We start from the raw sequence: 10140 nt of genomic DNA on the forward strand, positions 1-10140 counted from the left end.
TATGTCAGGATGTTTTCAAGCTAAGCTGTGCTTAGTAAAACTGACTTAAGTAGGATTTTATTGTTATACTACCAGAGTCATATACCTACTTTAAGTACTGGGCCTATTCAAACTATTAATTCCACGTCAATAATTATTGTTTGACTCTTCCGCGAGGATTGGGTTTCGCCTCTCAGAACGATCCGCGCCATTTGTGAAGAAAACTGTAAATAATAAGTCAACTCTAACAATAATAACAACAACAACAACAAACAATAGTGCATTGATCAAAGTTACCTTCAAGTGAAAGCAAACCAAATTTATAGCCTACGAAGAAAGAAAACCACAAAAGGGCCAATTAACACGGTACGACTTTCTCACCTGACAAAGCTTAAGCCAGGCATTTGACATGACTTAGGACCATTTACACGCGCGCGCGTCTGTCCTTAGAATGTGGTGGTTTTATTTACACGACGCGATTTCTCCACTTCTGGTAGTGAAGCGAAGTTTAAATGGCGCACACGTGCATTTGCTTTGGTTTTCCAATTTTTTTTTTCTCAAATCAGAAGTAAAATCATGACGCACTCAGACGTTTTCCCGCTCTTCGCGCAGGTTACATGTACTTGCTTCGAGTTTTGATTGGTTCACTGAATTGTCTGTGTCCTTTGTGATTAGCCAGAATATTAACTTTGGTGTTTTGCTTTACGACACTCGATCAAAAATCGCTCTATCTTAACAATAGGTATCTCCAGTTATTTACAGTCACTGGTTGGGGCTTAAAACAACGTTCATCCTAAGCCAGAATTGACTTTATATAGGAATCGGTTATATATAGTTTAAAAAATATTCCACCCAATGTCTTTAAGCCCGGGCCAAACGAGGATGAGAGCTGATGAGAGTTGACTTTCATGAGAGTTTTCCTCAACTCTCATCGGCTATCATCAACTCAGGCCAAACGAGAGAAAACTCTCATCGACTCTCATGAAAATTTTGAGCATGTTCAATGTCGATGAGAGCGCATGAGAGTGCATGAGAGTCAATGAGAGTGCATGAGAGTTCCATGCCAAACGAGAGTGAGAGTTTGAACTCTCATCCTCGTTTGGCCCGGGCTTTAGAATGACATAATTGCAGTGTAGATATAAAGACCCGTCTTGTGATGAATACCATAGTGAAATGATGGATTTTAACAATAGTAACATTTTTACAATAATTACTGTTGTCTGGAGAAGTACGCCTCTAAGAACGACTGCGTGGGAGGCTAGGAGAAGTATCGTCCATTGTACGAAATTTAATTTTCAAATTGAATAGATATTTGAGAGGTTGATAGCTACAAAGTAATCCGTTCTTATTATTATTTTAGAATTTTATTTTAGAATTTTATATTATAGCAAATTTCAAATATTGATAGTTTCTTTTCTAGCAAGGCCGTACTAAGTTTTAAGCAGTTGTAAACAAAAAAATTTAAGTAAAATTCTAATGTAGTTTGTGGTATTCAAAGATAAATGAATATTCGATGGTTGTATTTTTTATGTTGCTTGTATATCAAATTTTATATTTTTCATGAACTTGGTTCATTATACAACGTAATAAAATTTAAGGACTTGTAATGTGGATCTTGTGGTTTGTTAAATGCCCATTGTCAAATAAAATGGCTGATATGAAGCTCAAAGATCGCACCAGGTCACAAACTTGTGTCCAGGACTCCAGGACCTATTCAACCCTTCTTTCCGAGAGGATGGATGGGTATGTTGCCATCTTGGAAAGTAAAGTCGAGAAAATCCCAAGAAACAAGGTTAGAATGATCACTGAAAAAAAAAAAAAGATTTACACGACTAACCGATTTGAAAATGCTTTGCTGATTAAGGCATTTACTACTAACAGCAAACCTTGGGATCTGTCGAATACTTCAAGTTCTCTCTCTTGCTCATACCCTTCCAAGGTACCGTTGTTCTGAAGTATCGTCATTCTCGTCCCCATTGCCCTTTCGTTTCTCTTAGCCGGCTTGGCACGAGAAAACGGAGGGCTCTGGGGACAAAGGATTATTGAATTAATTCGAATTTTTTTGATTGGCTGTTTGGAACAAAGAATTCCTAAACGGAAGTCGAAAAGGTAACGACTCTCTCATACATTCTTTTGAAACGTCATGCCTGCATACATGAAGACCGGAAGTCCTAGAATCTAGGACTGGAAATCCTGTGTCCCCAGAGCCCTTTGTTTCCTCGTGCCAAGGCCCAGCCGCTAAGAGAAACGAAAGGGCTATGGGGACGAGAATGAAGTATCGTTGCAAGCAATCTCGAGCCCAGAGTCCGTCTAGTCGGTCAGCGGTATGGGACGGACACTGGGAAACTGGAATTGATCAGATCAATTTCAGGTCGATTTCAGGTAGAACCTTTGTCTTCCGGTTTTTATTGCGCTCTTCTCAGGTGTAAGCGGAAGTAAATTTCCCAGAACGGAAGTAAATTGAGAAAGTTGAACTATTTCTAACACCGTATCGACAGAACTGGTGTTTATCGAAGCAACAAAAGTATCAAAAACGTTTTGCAGTTAACAAAAGAGAGAGTCAACAAAAGAGCGTCTGGTGTTTTGATTTCCGTTAGTCTCTTTCTTGAGCATACTGCTATATTGGTTTTAAATCAAAGATCTTGTTTGCCTTCCAAGATTCCGCCTGACTGTGTGCATGTGTTCGTTGTTGTTTTGCGGACGACAGTGAAGAAATTTACATAATGCACAACGCACGGACAAGCTATTGTTCTGTTGACAAAAAGTTTTGTTTGGCGACTTCCATATATTTCAAAGGCTTCTCGCTGACAGCGCATCTTTTCATGATAGATTGCATTTTTTCGAGCAAATAATTTTTTCCTTGTCAAATGGCGGTAATATTAATAAAGACGTTAAAGGCCACACCGGTCAACGCTATTCAAAAGGTGTAATTAGCATTTTGGCGACTCAGCTCGTGCACACATTCGCACAATTCACGTGCACACAATTGTACAATTCCTTTTTTCAGCAAAACAACAACGCGTAATGTTCAAATTCTGCGTTATTAGTTATTATTTTCAATCGAGCACTGTCTGCGATATTCAGTTTTTCAACCGTAACGGAGATTTGAAAGAAAACAGTAGTTCTAGCGAGATATGTAAGTCAACTATAAATTGAGTTTTCAATGGACCTTGTCCTTGGTGACGCCGTCGTTGTTTTAAAACTCCGCTCAGAATTGACGTTTAAAGGAAGTCCTTTTTTATTCAAGGTATCTTTTGAGTTCAAAAAGAATGGTAGAATTAGAAAATACTTCATTTATGTAGCGCCATATGACGAGTTCTTAGGTGTTTTACAAAATTAAGGTGATACACCTGAACATTTGACCATATAAAACAAAAAATGTTTTTCCAGGGTTTCCGGTTTGGTTTACTTCCGGGGAAGATTTTCAGACTTCCGTGTTGATTTCTATTGTTCTGTGAGGACCAGTAACAACACTGAATTATTATTCAGTTTCCCAGAGTGAGTCCCGGCGACCCTACCGCTGACCAACCGCTGACGGATCGCGGAGCCGGGGGTCACTCTGGGCTCGAGATTGCGTTGCAAGCGGGAAATCATTCTCGTCCCAGAACCGCTTGTCCCTCTTAACCAGCAGAGCCTGGAGCACGAGGAAAAAGTGGCTCTGGGGATACATGATTTAATTGGCTAGATCTTTAACAAAGAAAATTTAAAATTAAGCAAATCAAATTAGCCGTTATAAAATCCCTTTGTTATAAGGGAATCTGAAACGGTCGATTTGATTGGCTAGATATACATTCCCCAGTCCCCAGTCACTCTTTCCTCGTGCCCCAGGCTTTTCCGCCTAAAGAGGAAAAAGCGGCTCTGGGGACGAGATAGCCTGTTTCCGCCTGGAACAGGCTAGGGACGAGAATGGCGGGAAACGGGTGCGAGGCTTTGTGCTTTCCAATAATTCCACGCGCACCGAGCAGGATCTTGCAGCGGCTTCTGCACGAAGAAGTCTGGAGCGAGGCAACTCCCTCCCTTCGGGGACGATAAAGTAACAAAGTGTTTTGAACACTTCATAGTGCTCACAATTTAATGGCACCGGAAGTGAGAGAGCTGATTGCGCTTGCTATGAAGGTCCGGGAAAAACTTCAAAGCCCAGGCCAAACGAGGATGAGAGTTGACTCTCATGTGAGTTTTCGTCAACTCGCAACGACTGTCATCAACTCGTGCCAAACGAGAATGAGAGCCCATCAAACTTTCATAGACTCTCACGAAACATTTGAGCACGTTCAAAGTTGATGAGAGCGCATGAGAGTCGATGAGAGTTCCATACCAAACGAGAGTGAGAGTTTAAACTCTCATCAACTCTCATTCTCTTTGGCCCGGGCTTAACACTAACCCTATCACTAACAAATTACACGTGGACCTAAAAAGATACGAAAGGTAGAATACAATGTACTACAGACGGCTTTACGATTGGGAATCTTCCTTTTCTACTGAGAAAAAAACTCCATAAGAAACGTACAAACGCGAGATATTTGACCGTTGGAAGACTAGTAGAATATACTATAGAGAGCTTGTTCCAGGTATTCGTTTGGTTAGCGAGCAACGCAAAGAACGGAGGAAAAACGATAATAAATGTTACCGCTTGTTCTTCCACTTGATATTATTCGCACTGTTCTCCAACCCGGCAACCAATCACCTGGAGGGGCTAGTAGAGACACCGTATTCTCTCCGTTCAAGAACGCTAGTATCTAGCCCAAGACAAATAACACTGCAGAGAATTGTAATGCAATCATTTATTCAGTGTCTTGACGATTTTAGTCCTTTCGTAATGAAATGGCCACTGGTTCTGGTACGTGGTGGTATTTCAGATCAGACGGGAAAAGGTGTTCCCCGACCTAATCAATGTACAACATCTTCTAAAAATATCCGTTAACCTGTGACTGATGGACTGAAGTCAAAATTTCAAGGCGGGAATTGACTGTTGTTGTGACAATGTGACAGACCCGTGATTGAACGGAAACTACTGAAATCGCAGTATAAATCTACAGCGTCTTCAACATGAAGCAAGCCTGTTGTTTGAGTGTTGAGTCTCGTGATTTTCCCCCAGGTTGAAACACCTCGTAGTAGTACTAGTTTAGCAAGGCAAAGAAACTGTCAAGTGACTTCAGCACGTCTTTATGGGCAATAACCACTGACGTTTTTTATCAATCACACGTTTTCGTCTGAGGTCTGGGCTGGTCTGTAGGGATATTTGTGAGGACGAATATGATTTGTTTCCTGCGCAAGCCGTTGTTGGACACTTGGTGTTACTTGCATGTCTAGGGTTATCTCTTTAAACACTTCACTTACGGAAACCTGTAATCAACGAGAAAAATACTCAATTTCGTTAGCGCATTTTTTTGATGGCATTGAGAATAACAATATCACATCCGACAAGTCCCAATAAATGGACTTCTTTACAAATGTAAGAGCAAAGCAAGTTACAGCCTCTGTTAGCAGTAGTGAAGTCAAAAACTGCTATATACACGTATTACAACTATGTGGAAAATAAGAGTTTATAAACCAAACCTCAGTAAATCCTAGTTTGTGGAAAAGTGTTAAACTTGGTTCGTTGCCGCAACCAATCTTTGCTACATATTTTTGTACTCCTAAGGTGGTGACACCTACAGTTCAAAAAAGTGAAAAAGAAAATTATGCCATCGTGATGTTACCTGTATACAAGTGTATTCATGTGGATCTCTATACAAGTGATTGCTAATGACAAGGAGCATACTTTGGTAAGCTCAGTTGATAGAGGGCCAGACTGCTGTGCGGGAGGTCGAGGGTTCGAACCCCAGACCGGACCAACACTCAGGGTCTTAAAATAACTGAGGAGAATGTGCTGCCTTTGTAATAACATCTACAAATGGTTAGACATTCTAGTCTTCTCAGAAAAGGATGATAAACCGTAGGTCCCGTCTCCTGTATCCTTAGTCTTGTAGCTGGAGACGTTAAGGAACCAACACACTATTCGCAAAGAATAGGGCATGAAGCTCCAGTGTTGTGGTCTGGCCTTTGTGTGTAGTAAATAACAGTATATATGTAAACAGCGCACTTAAACATATACATAAAGAAAATGTACTATATAAATGCATTATTATTATCATAACAAGAGTGTTACTATTGAACTATTGTACTGTTCCAGAAAAAATCTGCCATACCCCACAACTCAGAAGAATATTATTTGAGCCCGGGCGGGGCTCTCTCACCCTCCAGGAATTAAATTTTAACTTCATACTTTTATTAAAAATTTTGGCCTTTGAGACCTTCAATCTCCTCCTCCTTCCATAGAGACAGTGGATATGGATATTTTTGGTTGTCAGCATGCGAAACATCGAAAGAGGGCCTTGGGCCTTGAATCACACTACATGTAATGCAATTGCATAAGTCAAACCTTGCTGGAATAGTGGTTAACTGATATGGATGTACATTCATTTATAGTTACAAAACATTGCTTTTGGCCATACCATAATTCATCATAGTAAGAAGAGCTTCTCTTCCTAGACCACATCTTCTGCAAGATGGCTCTGTTGAGTGAAGGTATTGGAAACGGTGTAATAAACATTTGCGACAGTGAAGAAATACATTTTTTTCAGGAAAAGAATCTCCTCTAAATGTAGCTAAGGAGGTTGTAAATTTTTTTTTGGTGGCTTTAATAATTTTGTTCCGCACAATTCAAGGAGGGCAGAGTTGAGTTAAAAAAGGGAAACAGCTTGAAAAAAGGTTGTTGTACCTGCTATCATGATTTCGATCTCTGCAACTTCCTGCTGGCAGTCATCAAAGAACAAATTGACATCGCCTGCCATGCATTCTTCAAACAAGAGTACAAATTGCATACTCACTAAGTTTATCATAATAATGAGTTAAATGCTAAGCACCTGTTAGTGGGATATATTGGCGGGGGGGGGGGGGGGGGGTGATATACAGTCATGTAATAAAGTGGAACTACATTTAACTGTTACTCATAGACTTATGGGATTTTCCCAAAAAGTGGCTGTTTTCCACAGGATACACCTCATGCAATCCCCCAACCCCACCGGGGAGGCTCTGCCCCAAGGTGCAAGCACTTACCCTTTCAAATGCCATTTTTTTAAAGAAAAGGTAAAAGTCTGTGTCTGAGCCATGAGGCTCATACAGCCAGAGCTTATCCCGGTGTCCGTAGCATTAAGCGACTAGGAGTATTGCTACTCCCCCCTGGATGGGATGCTAGTCCATCGCAGCGTTACCCCCCAGCAGTACGTAAATTCGCCGGTACCCATTTATACACCTGGGTGGAGAGAGGTACTGTGAGAGTTAGGTGTCTTGCCCAAGAACACAACGCAGCGCCCCGGCCAGGCCTCGAACCCGATCCTTTCGACTCGGAGTCGAGCATGCTAACCATTAGGCCACCGCGCCTCCCTTTCTAAAGAAAAGGTAGCCCTTTTATATACCTTGGACAGAAAATGATACCCCTTTCACATACCCTGGCTAATGTTTTTTTTTCCCTCAAGTGCAGCTGATATAGTCCACTATAAGGAGTACCCTACAGTAGGGCTTAACATGTGCAAATAGCAAACTTAGGCTCTGAGAGAGTTTTAGGGTAGAAAATGATTTACCACTTCATGTTTTTCTCCCCTCTGAATTGCTGATTAAAATGACTCAAGGAAATGCTATGCTGTTCAAGATACTGAAGTTTAAATTATGACCCTAACTTTATGTATGAATTTTTTAGCCTTCTTGAAGTGCTTCATATTATCAGTACCACAAAAAACAATACCCAAGAGTGGTGAAAATCAAGCCTTTGTTGTTGTAGTATATATACTGCATTAAAAGTGGAGGGGGACAGGGGGGCGGGAGCCCGGGAGAAAAGGGGCGAGAAGCGGGAGGAGAGAGGCCGGGCAGCGGGATTCTTAAGGTGGTGGGAACCGGGAGAAAACGAGTGAAATTTCGTAACATTTCATTATATTTCGCAATAGACATGGAACAAACAGGAGAGAAAAGCTACGGAAAGGGCGGGAGGCGGGAGTAAAGGGTACGGGAAGCGGGAGGTTCAGACCCCCCTGTCCCCCCCCCCCTTAAAACTGATGTGGCTTAAGTTTCATACTGGTACATCATTGTTTGGATTTTTTTATAAAAAGTTCACAAACCTATTTCTGTCATCTCTGGCTGCAGCCATTTGTTTTTGTCCAAGATGATAAATGTGCACTCTAGAAAATAAAACCAAGAGATAATTTATTAGGTAAAAAAAAAAACCATCAGAATATAAACCTGGTTGGATTCAGCCACACTGAACTGGATCAGGGTACGTAAAGCAGATTTGGAATTACCATTAAGCTATTTGTCTAGCCCATTGTCACTCATTTTAGCTACCACCTCCTCGCACAGGATCCCTCTTCATCTTTAATAGCGAAGCGCACGAGTGACGTCATGACTCAGACAAACAAACTGAAATTGCGGACGATTTTCCTAAAACACTTTCTAAAACAGCCGGTGTTCCTAAAATACGTTCATAAAACTTCGCCTAGATTCCTACTTTTTCTCTCAGAACACGCTGATGTTTTTTGAGACTCGTGGCGGTTATATTTATTTGCATTCTATTTTTAGACCTCCCGTGCTTCACTATTATCCTTAATCTGTCACCCCTCAGGAGTTCATTGACCATCATCAAAAAATTTTTTTAACCAAGCCTTAAGGTTAGGGTTAGGACTGTGGTAAGATTAAATAGGGGCTAAGTTATTTTTTTATTGGCAGAGGCAGGCTTAAATAGTTCAAAACTCACCCAGTCTTACTATCACTTCTCATCTGGCCTCATGAGCTTACAAGCATAATAATGTTTTGTTCCCTTAGCAGGCTGGACTCCAGAACAAGTGGTCTGGGTTCAATCCCTAGTCAAGGTAGCCTGCGAGAGAGGTTTTCTCGGCAGGTGAAACTTGAGCCAAGAAGGCTACAACCAGGGTCATTGTGTTGTGTTCCTCACTTAACTCTCAGTTCCTTTCTCCATGCAGGCATATAAATGAGTACCGGCTAGCAAATTAAATGCTGGTGGGGGGGAGGGAGAGGGGGGCTTAACCCTGTCATAGACTTGAAACATCCTGTTGCAGGGGGGAGTAGGAAAAAGTCTTGTAGTTGCTTCAAATTGCTACAAAGACTGATCAGTGATAAGCGCTAGCCGGATGGGCCACTAGGCTCGAACACAGACGGTTTACAATCTTGAGTCAGCATGCCACGTAAGAATTGAAAGCCAATCAGTTCATTTATTATTAGTAGTAGTAGTCCAGCTTGTTTTGGAAAGACAGGAATTAATTTTGAGGTAAAAAAAAAATACTTACTATTTTCATCCTGGAACCAGCTCTGTTGCATTTCATATTCCTGATCCAGTGTAAGTCTCTCAGATGCTGTTTGCTCCAACAGTTCTGGTGACTGCATCCACTCATGGTATCTGAGACATATACATCAATAATAAAATACGGTACACAAATTGTCCCTGACCATTAAGATGTATGGACAATGGGGGCAGATCCCAAGCTAGTATATATTATGGCTCAGGCCATTCCATTTACTAATATATGGCACCCCCAACCACCATGGATGTGATAAGTCAAAATTTCCCCTCTTAAAAAAAAAGGTCAAGGTGCCGTCATGGTATCCCCCTCAGAAATAACCCAATCTTTCTTTACCCCCTCCGGAAAAAGCCAACTTTAATTATTTTTATACTCAATCCCTTTGGAAATATCTCAAAGATCAAAAGATGCCTCAAAAGCAACCTCCTCAGAAATATAATGACTTTTTGAACCCGTCAGAAAATCTCATCCATACAGCGGGGAGGGGGAGGGACATTTAATAGAATGGCCCTCTCCTTGAAGGGCAAGCTCTAGCCACTTTTATATATACAAATAATTTATATAACCACATTTTAGGATTTTTTGCTTTTATAACTCATCAAAAACCAACATTTTGCAGTAATTTACCAAATCATTTCATTCAACACATGCCACCAACTTCAAATGTATTTTATACTTCTTTAATGCTTCAACTTATTACCTTGGAACATGTTCTTTCCTGTAGGGCACTAAAACAATCCTCTCTCCTTCCAACACTGTTTCACTGTTGATTCTCATATCTGATGATTTCAAGTAGGCTTACATGAAGTAATAA

At 40.9% G+C, this 10140-nt stretch overlaps 1 protein-coding gene across 1 annotated transcript; it reads right to left on the bottom strand.

Moving 5' to 3' along the window:
* Positions 1 to 4742: 4742 nt before the first annotated feature.
* On the bottom strand, positions 4743 to 10112 carry LOC144632599 (N-acetyltransferase 9-like protein). The gene is made up of 7 exons (XM_078491279.1): positions 10027 to 10112; positions 9315 to 9424; positions 8133 to 8192; positions 6740 to 6817; positions 6474 to 6533; positions 5536 to 5630; positions 4743 to 5322 (listed from the first exon to the last, which is right to left on the bottom strand). The coding sequence occupies exons 1-7, from the start codon at positions 10101 to 10103 to the stop codon at positions 5176 to 5178; spliced, it is 627 nt and encodes a 208-aa protein (XP_078347405.1). The 5' UTR covers positions 10104 to 10112; the 3' UTR covers positions 4743 to 5175.
* Between the last annotated feature and the right edge of the window lie 28 nt (positions 10113 to 10140).

Source organism: Oculina patagonica, chromosome 12 (genome assembly GCF_052425735.1).
Source record: "Oculina patagonica isolate OP01 chromosome 12, crgOcupat, whole genome shotgun sequence".
NCBI classification, from domain to species: domain Eukaryota; kingdom Metazoa; phylum Cnidaria; class Anthozoa; order Scleractinia; family Oculinidae; genus Oculina; species Oculina patagonica.